At 38.6% G+C, this 13,882-nt stretch overlaps 1 protein-coding gene across 1 annotated transcript in view; it reads left to right on the top strand.

The window, feature by feature from the left end:
• The window catches only part of DOCK2 (dedicator of cytokinesis 2), a 562,271-nt gene that overhangs the window by 518,382 nt on the left and 30,007 nt on the right, over window positions 1-13,882 (top strand). The window contains exons 37-42 of the mRNA XM_044659840.1: window positions 2,716-2,806; window positions 3,992-4,111; window positions 8,372-8,461; window positions 9,957-10,061; window positions 10,972-11,125; window positions 13,802-13,868. Coding sequence (XP_044515775.1) covers window positions 2,716-2,806; window positions 3,992-4,111; window positions 8,372-8,461; window positions 9,957-10,061; window positions 10,972-11,125; window positions 13,802-13,868 — 627 coding nt within the window. The remainder of the gene's footprint in view (window positions 1-2,715; window positions 2,807-3,991; window positions 4,112-8,371; window positions 8,462-9,956; window positions 10,062-10,971; window positions 11,126-13,801; window positions 13,869-13,882) is intronic.

Raw genomic sequence — 13,882 nt, 5'->3', positions numbered from 1 at the left:
TAAAAGAACTAAAGTTCTACGAAGTTTTAGGGTAGCTAGGTCGCACAGTGGATAGAGTGCTGGCCCTATAGTCAGAAGAACCCAAGTTCAAATCCAGGATTAGACATTTACTAAATGTGTGATTCTGGACAAGTCATTTAAACAATTTGTGCCTCAGTTTCCTCATCCATAAAATGAACTGGAAAAGGAAATGACAAATCATCTTAGTATCTTTGCCAAGAAAACCCCAAATGGGGTCACAAAGAGTCAGCCAAAAATAATAGACCCCCCCCCCAAAATCTAAAATCCTATAGGAAGTTTTCAGTGGAATGAGCACTAGATTTGGAATCAAAGGATATTTTTAAATTCTTGTTCTGCCAGTTGCTAGCCATGAATCCTTGGGCAAGTTCCTTGAACTTTTGGAATATCTCTTTTCTCATCTATACTATGAGGGGAATAGAGTTGATGTCCTTCAAGCTCCCTTCCAGCTCTAAGCCTATAAAATTATTTTTATCATAATTAATTATAGTTAGCATTTATAAAGCATTTTAAAGTTTCCAAAGTCTGTACCTATATTATCTTACCATCTATCATGGGAGAAACTATCACAAAATTACACCAAAACAAAGATAGCAAAGTTGTGAGAGCCTTTAAAGTTAACCTCGGTATTATGTGTGAATGCAAGGAGATCTAGGTCTACTTCTTTCATAGTTCTCCCATTTCCTGAATGCTTTTATATGATTTGTAGTTTTTTGAATGATTTTGTCCATAGAATAAACTCTGTTTGAAGCTTCAAATTATTATTCTTATTTAAATTCCTTAGGGCTCTGTCTTCTATGAAATCACTACCACATTGCAGGATGAAGTGCTACCTTAAATTACCCTCTTCTGTATATTCTTTTGTAGAGCAAGAAGGAAATGTGGGGACCCTAGAATGAATGGTAGAGCTTTAGTTTCCATAAGGAATTATAAGGAGGCTTTTTTTGTTTGGTTTGGTTTTTACAAATCAGAGACAATTCTAGCTTAGAGTTCTTCATATTAAATATTTCATTGTCTGAGGAAGAAAGGTGATCTAAGGTCATATTCCCATGAGCTTCATTAGCTTTGTTGATACCACTGTCTCCACTGGAGTGAAGTAATTGAAGGCATCTCATTGAAGCATTTACCCTCTGCCCATGTTACTAAATGTAGACTCCAACAAATGCCCCCAAGAACAATAACAAATGGCCACAGAGAGTCCATCCCAGTTCCTATATAGCTGGTATTCTGATGGTAGCACCAAGAGCCAATTAATGAGAGGGTTTGCTTTTCCATCGTGATTTCAAACTCCAGTTAGGATAATCTCCCACGATATGCTTTTAATGTAAGAAACAACTGAAGGACTTGAAAGAATGGTTAGCTAAGAGAAGAGATTTTTTTAACTGAATGTTTGTCATGGAGAGAAGAGAGTAGATTTATTAAAATGGTACAGTGGAAAAACTAGGGCAGCTAGGTGGTACAGTGGATAGAGTGCTGGGTGTGTTGTCATGAAGACCTAGATTCTAATGTGGCCTCAGACACTAGCTGTATGGCACTGGGCAAGTCACTTAAACTTGTTTACCTTAGTTTCCTCATCTGTAAAATTACCTGGAAAAGGAAATGGCAAACTACTCTAGTATCTTTGCCAAGAAAACCTCAAACGGGGTCATGAAAAATCATGTATGACTGAAAACAATTGAACAAAAGAATAGCACAGTGGGAAAAAACAAACAAACAAAAAACATACCTTTGGAGTTAGAAGTCCTGGGTTTAGACCCAAGTTCTGCTTCCTATTGCCCATATGACCTTAGACAAGTAATTTAGCCTATCTGAGCCTCACTTCTGTAACTGTAAAGTGAGGGAATTAAACTAAATGACTATAATTCTATGCTTCTGTAAGTTAAAAATTAGGATAAGTAATTTCAAGGAAAAAGGTTGTTTGCTTTTTTTTTCTTCTTCTCAATATACCAAAATACAATATATAAAAAAACAGCTGTTCAGCAACATGATAGACTTCTCCCTGAAGTAGTGAATTCTCTTTTATGAGAAGAATTTGAGTATTATCTGACTACTTGTCAGGGATGCCTTAAAATAATCTCTTGCATTCCCCTGGATTTCTGAAACACCTTCCAACTCCATGGTTCTTTGATTCTCTGACCCTTAGTTTCTCTTAATAACCTAAAAAGGCTCTGCTATCCATTAATTTATTTAAATTCTCTCTTTGGCTCATCCTACTTTTCAGGTCTTATCTTTTTTCATCCCAGGGATCAGAGTTATACTATCACAGAGGATAACATGGCGGGAAAAGGAAATGAGTAATGGGTTAAAACTAGGGAGAGCGGTTCAAGAACCACTGATCAAATGTAATTCCCTAATTCCATACTAATGCTTCAGTCATTTAGTTCTTGAAAGAGGAAGATTATGGTTTTTGAACCATTCAATGCAGTTGCCCTTCTTTAATCCTTATATACAAGTTCTGTATATTCAATCCTTGTAACATTTTCCCTCACTCAGTGATAGTTGCTGAGTGTTGGGAGCAAGAGACAAGGTTCTATAGGGATTATAGATTGGGCCTTTGGCCTCTATTTGTCAAATGCCAAGGCTATATTGGAGGAAGCATTGATTAGCATTGAAGAGGTTAGTTCTAGGGCCCGTCTCCCTTAGCCACATAGATTCTTGGCCAGTTGTTTACTAACCCAGCTCACTTTGCCCCAACAGATACCTATACAAACTTCGTGACCTTCATTTGGACTGTGAGAATTACACAGAGGCTGCCTACACTCTCCTTCTCCATACCTGGCTCCTCAAGGTAGGTGAGAACTTACACTAGGTAACCTGTTTAATATCAGGGTCCCTTCTGATTCTGTGATGCTATGGTTCCAGTAGAACAGAGGAGGGCAAGGCCCCATCAGATCCACATTAAAGGTCAAAAAATAATCAAGCAAACAAGCAAAGGAAGAGAGAAGTTTCGCTTCTAATAAATGGCAGAGCATATTTTTCCTTTTCTCTCTGAATTAACAAGGAGTTTGGGCATCATGAAATCTAAACTTAAAGAGATCTTTATAGTTAATAGTAATCATTAAACAACAACCAAAAAAACCTCAAAGTTATGTAACATTTGAGCTGTGTTAACTATAAATCATTAGCATGCTCACTGTTCTATTTTCCTTTTTGAAAATTGTTTTAATAAAGGAATGTTTTTTTTTAGACTTCTTAGGATCCTTTGTCCTTAATGCGTTTAGAATGAATCCCTTTCAATCACTAGCTCTGAAGTGACCAATAATGCTGATGAAGAAGCAATTAGGTAGCACAGTGGGTAGAGAGCCAGGCCTGGAGTCAGGAGGAATTGAGTTCAAATCTAGCCTCAAACACTTTCTGATCGTGTGATCCTGGGCAAGCCACTTGACCCCAGTTGCCTCACCTTCACTGCCCTTCTGCCTTAGAATCAATACTTAATATTGATTCTAAGACTGAAGGTAAGGGTTTAAACAAAATATTGCTGATGAAGATTATTTAGGAAATACCTAGTCATATCTCACAAGATAATTCAGAGGGGCTAATTCTGATTGAAATATGCAACCCAGAGGAATTTCAGAACAAAGAGGATGGGGACATGCTAAGGGCTTTGTCTTTAACCATTGATGGCACAGTTTCAACTTTTTGAGCAAGCTGAGTTGCCTTTGTTCTGATATTCCCACTGTCCAGACAAGATATGTTGTCTGCTGCCAGGAAGGTTGGGCAGTCAGTCCTGGAGAAGCCTCCTGAGATTACGCAAAGGGAACTGATGGAGTGGGGCACTGGGGAACAGAGATGAAAGAAGGAGGTGGGATGGAGGAAGAGGAGGAGGAGGCAGAGGGAGAACAAGAGAATGAGATGAGAATGAGGACTAAGATGATGCTCTCTGCATTTAATCAGAGACAAGCTGGGATCCTGGGACATGAATGCCTTTGGCTCGCTTTCTGAACCAATCTGATTTCTTGTGCTTTCCTTGCAGTGGTCAGATGAGCAATGCACATCTCAGGTCATGCAGACAGGACTGCAGCAATCGCAGACACACCGGCAGCTAAAGGAGACCCTCTATGAGACAATCATAGGCTATTTTGACAAGGGAAAGGTAACAACCCATTTGAAGCTTCTACCCAGATCCTCCTCCTCCTCACTTACCCTTCTCGGGATGATCCTTTGTCAGAGGGAAGGAGGGCTCTCTCTGTTTGAAGGGAATGAGTTTTTAGAGAAAAGGATGGACCTCAAATAGTAAAGACTCTATGAGTGACAAAAACTGCTAGGACTAGAGTCCAAAGACCTGGGTTTGAATCCTGACTCAATCAGTAGTTGCAGAACCTTAGTTAACTCACTAAATTTCCCTGACTTTTAGTTTCCTCATCTAGAAAATGAAGTTAATAAGACTTGCATTCTTGAGGTAGAATGTGGTTTAGGTACCAAAGTTTGTAAAGTGGGTTGTAAACCTTTATATATATATATATAATTTTTTATAAATTTTATACATTTTACAGAGTAGGAATCTGAGTTTAAGAAAAGACTAGGATTCAAATCTCACCTTTGACCCTTATTGGCTAGGGTAGACTAATTAACTTTTCTTAACCTCAGATTCCTACTCTGTAAAATGAGGAGAATGATAACTAGCCCTCATATATTACTTTGGGGCATGTAGGTGGCTCAGTGGATAGAGTGATGGGCCTCCAGTCAGGAAAAAACTAAATTCACATCCAGCCTCAGACATTTACTAGCTATGTGACCTAGACACATCATCTAACTCTGCTTGCCTCAGTTGTCTCATCTATAAAATGAATTGGAAAAAGACATAGCAAACTACTCTAGGATCTTTGCCAAAAAAATACCCCTGAAGGAAGAGTCACTAAAGAAACATGAAAAAAAATAACACTTAAAGGTTTATGACCCACTTTACAAATATTTCATTTTATCCTCTCAACAAGTTTGGGAAGTAGGCATTATTATTGTTCCCACTTTACGTGAGGAAACTGAGTCAGAATAAGATTAAATGACTTGCCTAGGATTCTATGACTAATTAGTGTCTGAAGGTGTTTTTGAATGGAGGTCTTTCTGAGGGCAGGTCCATCACTCTGTCCATTGCATCACTTAGCTGCCTCATCTATTTCACAGGGTTTTTGTGAAAAATCAAATGAAATACTGTAAGCAAAACACTTTGTAAATCTTATAGTACTGTAGAAAGAAAGATCAGCTATTGTTAACTATATTATAGAGTTGTGTGGAAGAAAGTGCCTGGAAAACCTCATAGTCATAATATTTAATTTTATATTTATTTTATTGTTATCCAGGGAGATGGTTGCCGAGAAACTACACTGAGTTCTCCTGGGTCCTTCTCTTATGTCTAGACCTGCTACTAAAGGAGAGCTCTAGATCCCAGTCTTAGACAATCCTTCAGGAAGGGCCCATCCAAGTGTCAATTAGATTTTAAATCTTGGTTGAAGTCTTATCTCCCCAAGAAGCTTTCCTTGTCTCTCTCTCAGCACCACCCCCAAGAATTTCCCTTCCTGAGCTCCTTTATCTCTTAATTTAGCACTTAATTATAGTTCCCCCAATATTACACACAGTTGTTGCATTGTTGGTCTTGTATACCTGACAAGTCACAGAATGCTTTGAGGTTAAAGACCCCGTTTTATTCTTCTCCTGTATTCCTGTAGGGCTTAACACACCTCTGAGTATACAGTAGGTATCCAAATAAACTCTTCTTTATCAGTTGAATGAGGAATTTTTGCCAAAGAGGTCTCCTAAAGGTCAAAGCAGAGGCCTTTTCTGGGTCCAGAGTGTATAGTCCCTGCTGTAAAATTTCCTACTCATCTCATCAAACTCTTCTGAGGCTCCTGGGAAAGATTACAAGGAGGAGAATTGATTCGGAGGACAAATTCAATTCTTCATTGCTTTGTTTTTGGTCCAAGATGAAAGAAGTGGGGCAAATGACTGGTGAAAGAGTTGAGGAGTGAAAAGTAACACTAATCCCTTATGTTTGCAAACAGTTTTCATTTACCTTTGGTCCTAGTCTTGGCTCCATCACTGAATGATGATAATAACCATTTTTTAGTTCTGCAATCTTTTAAGGTTTGAGTGAAAATAGACCCATAACACCAAAAACTACCCTTCATTACTCTGCCTGGACTTCTCTGCTGTCTTTACATGCTTTGGAGATTCTGATACTTGAATCACAGTGCTTGATGAGGAAATGCTAGTTTGATTAGTGGTCTCTTCTCTTCCCTTTTAAATTATGCATTTCTAATAAGCATCTTCTATAAAGCATTTTCATAGAATGTGAGCTCCTTAAGGGCAAGGACTGTTTCAGGTTTGCTTTTATGTCCAGAGCAGCTAGCATAGTACCTGGTTCAGTCATTTTCAGTCATGTCTAATTCTTTGCAACCCCATTTGGAGTTTTCTTGGCAAAGATCCTACATTGGTTTTCCATTTCCTTCTCTAGTTCCTTCTACACATAAGAAAAATGAGGCAACAAGTTTAAGGGACTTGTTCTTCGTCATATAGCTAATAAGTGTCTGAGGCCAGATTCGAACTCAGAAAGATGAATCTTCCTGACTCTAGACCTGGTGTTCTATCCATTTTGCCACCTAACTGCTCCTACCTGGCATGGAATAGATGTTTAAAATATGGTTGTGGATCGATGGATTACATAGGAGCAACACTTTAACTGGGTAACATTAGTATTTATTTCATTATTTTACAGATGAGGAAACTGAGGCACAGAGGGGAGTTAACTCACCCAAAGTCACTTAGCTAATGGCTATCACACCTAAGGCCAGAACCCATGATTTTGATTTTTTACTCCAATGCTTGTTTTTTTTTAAACCCTTACCTTCCATCTTAGAATCAATACTGTGTATTGGTTCCAAGACAGAAGAGTGGTAAGGGCTAGGCAATGGGGGTCAAGTGACTTGCCCAGGGTCACACAGCTAGAAAGTATCTGAGGCCAGATTTGAACCTAGGACCTCTCATCTCTAGGCCTGGCCCTCAATCCACTGAGTCACTCAGCTGCCCCCTCCAATGCTTGTTCCATATGACCTTGAACAAATAACTTCTCTCAGGACCTTCCTATTATGAAAAGTGAGATGGGTTGGTCCAGGTGAGACCCACTTCTTGTCTTTCTTTCCCTTCCTTGCTCAGAACCCAGGGTAAAATGATGGTTTATCTTTTTCTCTCTCCGGATCCATGGGATTTGAGCTTGGTTCATGTTCTGGCTAAAGGGAAAATCAGAGCCTGGCCTCATGCGCTGACTTGTTTCCTTTGCATCCATAAAGCATTTTTATGGTGCTCACTAAGCTGTCCACAGGTTTACAACCGAGGCTCCTTTGTTCAGCACATGGTTTTATTTATTTTTATACCCTAGTGCAAAGAGAGCACTTGTGCTTCAAAACGCTCACTACACTTTGCCATCTTTCCCCCTCCCTGTCCCCATGCTATGACAGCCTTATTTCATTGTGTTTCTCTTTTGAAACTGGATGTGAACCCCAATAGAGCTCCAATAAGGGAGGAAGAATCTGGGTAGGCCCTCTATTAGTCCCTGAGACTTCTCATCCATTCCTGTCTCCTTTGGATTTAAAGCTGGGGAGCCCCCAAGATCAAAACCTCTGCCCTGGTGTGTCAATGTCACAGAAGGGAGAAGCTAAGAAATTGTGCTTCCTTGGGGTATAGTTACTTAGATTCCTTAATTAAAAGTATTTATTACTAGTTTATTACATTCATCTACTCTGTACATACCTCCACTGGACACATGCAATGGAACATAGTAGAAAAGGAATCAAGCTTGAAATCAGAAGAACTCAGATCTCTAATTCCAGGTCTGTCTCTAATTAGCTGTATAACCTGCAAGCAAATCTCAATCTCTCTGTCCCTCAATTTAGGTGTCTCTAAAATGGGGATTATGATATTTTCCCAAATTAAAGGCATGATGTGGGAAACAAATATTTTAAGTACAAAGTAAATTTAAATATTTGAGGCAGTTAAGTGGTAGAGTGGATAGAGTGCCTGGCAGGAAGACTCATCTTCTTTAGTTCAAATCCAACTTTAGACAAGAGAATCTCTGTCATTGACAATGTCCTTTTATGAATAAAATCCCAGGACCAGTCCAAAATAAAATAAATAAGCTATCAGGGTCTTGGATGTCTCTTCTGTTAGCCATTTCATACTAACTTCTTTTGATTAGAAAAGTCTAAATCAGGGGAAATTGAATGAAAGAGCTCCTAGGGCAGAGGCAGAGATGTTAACAGGGAGAATGCTGATCCATCCAGCAAAGCTGAAGTTCTCCACTCTGGACAGGACTCAGCTAACTCTCTGGGCCCATCTGACTTTTGATTCTGTTCCTGTGTTGTAGATGTGGGAAGAAGCCATAGCCCTATGCAAGGAGTTGGCAGAGCAATATGAAATGCAAGTGTTTGATTATGAACTCCTGAGCCAAAACCTGGTAAGGTTTGAATGCATGTCAAGAGTTGCTGAAATACTCCACTGGGAAGGCTTGGCCTGAGGGTTGTATTGACCTGGGCCTTGGCCCACTGAAGAGTGAGGGCTTGACAGATTTTAGTGAATGTCCAGATCTGTTTTTATGAAGAGAGGGAAGAAACGAAGAAGGAAAAAAAACAAAACAAAAAACATAAGGGATGCTTGACTGTGATTTTTCTCCCTCCCAAGAGCCATTTTGAAATGAGTTGGTCTGAATAAATCCATCAGGAGCTGTTCCTCTATGTGGTATTAAGTACAATACCTGTACGATGATGTTGCCATACACCAAGACAGACATCATGCTGTATTTCCACACACCAAAATAGACACCATGCTGTTGCAACAAGCAAAAGATGGAATGAGTGAGGAAACAAAGGTTTGATCTGAGCATTTCAGTTTAATGAAGTTGCTTAGCAAGGCATGACAATTGCCCAACAAATGGGAACCAGGTCCCTCATACTGTATTTAATCACAGAACCAATGAAATGAAAGGAAAAATGTCTGTTTTTTATTCAAATCATATTAGGATGTTCCCCCTCTGACTGTAACTATGACTCTCTGCCATCCATGATGGGCAAAGGGAAGCCAGCGTGTCTCTCTAGCATTTGTCCTGCTGTTCCTATGGTCTGGCACTTGGTCAGTCCTTGTCTTACTCCAAAGAGATGCAAAAGTGTAGCCTTAAGACACGAGAGTCGCAGTCAGAAGGAGCTGAATTTGAACCCTGCGGCAGTTATCTATGAAACCTTGGGCTCTACTGACTTGCCTGACTGGGTCTCAATGTCCTTTTCTGTAAAATGAAGGGGTTGGGCTAGATGATCTCTGAGTTACCCTTCTGGCTCTAAATCTATGACCTATAATATTTATTTCCTGTGGGACCTTGGGTGAGTCACTTCCCCCTGCATCTTATTTCTAAAATAATTGGGTTGGCTCAGGGAATCTTAGTCCCTTCCAGTTTTAAACCCTATTCATCTAGAAGTCTGTAACTTTCCATGTGTCCAGCATTTCCCTCCACAACCAGTTCTGCTCAACCTTTTGAAATTACAGAATCCCCAGTGTTCTATTCTGGTTTATTTAGAAAGTCAATTCTAACTCTTTCTAGAAAGTATTTAATGTCAGATTTTAAAAAAAGAGGAAAAGGACTAGTAGTTCCCTTTCCTGTGGTTTATTGTTCCAGAATAATTTTGGTTTTATAGAGTATGTGATTTAATCACAAAGATATGCAGCACATATATAAATGCTCTTGGCTTATTAATACGTATATCCACTCCCCAACCCCTATTTCCCTACAACATACACATACTTCATTTATCCACACTTATGCAGGTGGAAGTCCACATACTTGAAGTCTCATTGGATTCTTTTAAATGGCTTGTCCCTAAGACCCCGATCACTTTCAGATTTATATGTTACTGTCACACATCTGTCTATTTATTGCTAACTTGTGTTTTTTCTTCCTTCAGATTCAACAGGCAAAATTCTATGAAAATATCATGAAAATCCTCCGACCTAAACCAGATTACTTTGCTGTTGGATATTATGGCCAGGGCTTCCCTTCCTTCTTGAGAGTGAGTGAATGGGGGATTTGAGATCCATATTATAGGCCAATGTGAAGAAGTGGGCCTTGGGTCCTTAGTATCTTGGTTTTTGGCATATTGTCTCTAGACTACAGAGCATTTCAACCCAGAACAAATCACAAACCATCCTAAAAATCATCATTACCAACAGTCACCAACTGAGTTTTACGAGCCACAAGAAGGCAACAAAGAAAATAGAACTGTAGACTATTACAGCCAGAAGGAAGAAGCATAGTTCCTCCCCTCAAGTAGCTTCCAGTCTAATTGGAGATACCAAGCATAGACATGTGGAATAGTGATAGAACAGTTATAAAGCAATATAGAATCCAGCATGTGGAAATGCAACTGAGAAAGTATACATAAGTACAGAAGGGAGGAAGAATAAAGGAATTCATCAGGAAAGTTTCTTGGAAGAAATTAGTTGATCTGAGTACTGGAGAGCAATAAATATGACATTATAAAAGAGATGGAAAAAATAAATATTATTAAATGTTAAAAAAAGAGATGGGTCAAGTGAGTATTCTAAATAGAGAAAATAATAGAAGTAAAAAAGATAGACTAAAATAAAGATAATGACTTATGGAGAGCAGAAGGGATGGCTTTCTTGGTGAAGAGCAAAAGAGATAGCTCATGAAGTAGGTCTCTTATGCAGCTGATGAAGGGCTTTGAGTACCTGGTGAAGGAGTTTAGTCTGGATCTGATAGGGAGTAAGTTTCTGAGTGGGAAAATGACATGGTAAGGAAAGAATTTAGGGAAGATTATTTTGGAAAACAAGACATAGAAAATCAGGAGAAGATCTGAAAGTAACTGCAACCCAATCTCACTTTAGAAATACCCTCAATTTCTTGAAGGAAAAGTCATTGTGGAAATCCTAGGCATTGTCATGGTTATTTCTCTGCAGAACAAAGTGTTCATCTACCGTGGCAAGGAATATGAGCGAAGGGAGGATTTCCAAATCCAGCTGATGAGCCAGTTCCCCAATGCAGAGAAGATGAACACAACGTCTGCTCCAGGAGATGATGTAAAGAATTCTCCTGGCCAATGTATCCTTATAAGTACATCACTGGAGGGCAGATGACCTGGCAGGTCAAGTTATTCATTCATTTATCTGCTTATTCATTTGGTAGGCAAATATGTGCACTATGAGCAAGGCACTGTGCTCTGTGTTAGAGATACAAAGACAAAAAAAAACCAAAAACTTAGTCTCTATCCATAAGAACTTACATTCTATTGCCTATGCAATTTGGTTCAACACATTTATATTTATCTAGTTTTTTTAGGTATCATTTGACCAAATATATTTATAAAGAGATAGATTTATTGATTGATTAGGCTATGTCTTTCTGATTTATATTTGTCAGTTCTTTCTTTGGAGGTCAATATGTTATTCTTCAACAAGTTATTCTTCAAAATTATTTATATAAATATTTTATAATTATTCAACATTTAAGTAGTATTTTTTAACATTTTTATCTGAGTGGTAGCATGTATGAAATATAACACTCAACAAGGATTTCAGGAAGACCTGGGTTTGAATCCTGCTTCGGATACTTAATAGATATATGAACCTGGGGACATCATTTAACCTCTCTCAGTCTTTGTATAATCAAGGTTAATAATAGTACTTATATCATAGGTTTATTGAGAAGATCAAATGAGATAACATATATGGAAATGCTTTTCAAACTTTAAAGTGCTGTATAAATGTTAGCTAATATTATTAAGTATTAAATACTTCTTATGTTCAAGGCACTATGCCAGGAGCCAGGGAAACAAAGATAAAAATGAAACAGTGCTTGCCCTCAAGGAGCTTCTATTCTTCTTGGGAGATTAAACATGTTTCCAAGTAAGTAAACACAAAGTAACACTAAGTAATTACAAGAGGGTAAAAGTGCCAATAACAAAGGATATCATTTCTTACTTAAGAGGTGGCAGTGTATGGAAGGAAACTGGAGATCAGTCCTGGCTGGGGGGATACTGCCTTATACTTCCATACTCCTTTGGAGTTTACTAAAATACTTTATACTTTACAAAATCCTTTTGCAAGTCACATACCCTTTGATCTTTACTAACATTTTTTGTAATAGGTGGGACAGGTATTATAATTATCCCCTTTTACTTTATTTACTATAATTATTTACTATAATTATTAATTTTATTTATCCCCCAGATATGGAAACTGAGGGGAAGCAGTAAAAAAATAAGTCACACACAATTGGTGTGACCTTGCCCAGTCCTGGCAGAGTCAAGGCTAAAACTCAGGTCCAGAACTCAGGTCTTCTGACTCCTGCCTTATTCAGTGTTTTGTATACCATGTTAAGCTACCTTTTTTATTTAGGCACTAGGTTTGGAGCTGACAACTGTAGTTATCACCAATAAATCATGAACCAAGCAGCAGACCATTTTAGAATGAGGAAATATCACCAGCATTGTTGCAAGGAAGCTTAGTATAGATGGAATCCCAAGTTTAAGGTCACCTTGAAGTCCAAGTTTCACCTGGTCATTAGTGGGGTGAAATGGAGAGAAGAGAAGAGAAGAAAAAGGGGGGGATGCTTCAAAGGATTATAAAGGTTCCCATTGTAGTGATGACAGGTATCACAGAAATGCCAAACTAGAATGGACATCCCAGCCAGACAGCAACACATTAGAAGAATAACATCAATCCTGGCAGTCTTCAAACATCTCTCCTATAAGCACAAATTAGGTTAAGTCCTTAAAACATGAATGGCAAGTTCCATGACTGGTCTGCCAAGTCTCCTGAACCTGATTCCAAATATTTTCTCCCTTGGAGTGATAAATATTCATCTGTAACCTTTTCATTATGTCTCTTTGCCCTTCATTCCTATACTACTCTGGAATGTCTGGTTCTTTAGAGGGGAAAATGCCACTGGTCTAAAGGGGACAGCTACAAATGAGAATCTGATATTTCTAATGTAATCCAAAGTAAGACCCTTACATTTGGAGAGGCCAGGATGCTGTACAGCCACTTAACCTTTTAACTATTGTGTTTTCTTCTGAGAAGACTTTAAAACAACTTGTCCAGATGTCAGTTCTTTTTCCTATCTTCTTGCTTAAAAAAAGGAGGAGCACTTGAAAGGAAAAAAATCTTTTCTGTAGCTAAATTCACCTTTCCCCAGCCCTCTTTGCTTAAGCCTCAAGATTTGTATTTCTTTGCATAGATGCTTCAGCTATTCTGAAATTACAGTTACTCACATGCATTCCTTAGGAACTGTCCATGAAAGGAGCTATAGTAGTTGATCCTAGTGGTAAAGGGAAGGAGAAAGGAGTAATCTTTATTGGAGCAGGACAAGTTGCTGAAAACAAAAACCATGATTTTTAAACCAAGAACTGTAGTTAACAGTTTTAATCTTTAAACTCCCTTCAATGGTAATCAGAAGCAATCCAATGGAATATTATAGCTAGAAAGGAATTTGGATGCCATCTAGGCCAACCCCCTCATTTAATACATGAAAAAAAGAGTCCTAGAGCTCAATAAATTCTAATAGCTCCCTCTTACCTCAAGGATCAAACACAAACTATTTTGCTTAACATTTAAAGACTTTAGTCATCTGGTTCCCCCCTACCTTTCCACGTTTATCATATACAACTCTCCTTCATAATCTTGACGTCCAACCAAACCAGCTCTCCTGTTATTCCTTACATCTCCCAGCCTTTGAACAGGCTGAACTCCCAGGCCTGAAATTTACTTTCTCCTCCCTGCTACCTCCTAGGAATCCTGGATTCCCTTAAACTCAGCTCAAGTGGCACCTTCTATACCTTTTCCATTACTTTCAGTTGGTAGGGTCCCTACC

This window comes from Gracilinanus agilis, chromosome 2 (genome assembly GCF_016433145.1).
Source record: "Gracilinanus agilis isolate LMUSP501 chromosome 2, AgileGrace, whole genome shotgun sequence".
In the NCBI taxonomy this organism is placed as follows: Eukaryota; Metazoa; Chordata; class Mammalia; order Didelphimorphia; family Didelphidae; genus Gracilinanus; species Gracilinanus agilis.
This window is presented reverse-complemented; position numbering and strand designations above follow the sequence as displayed.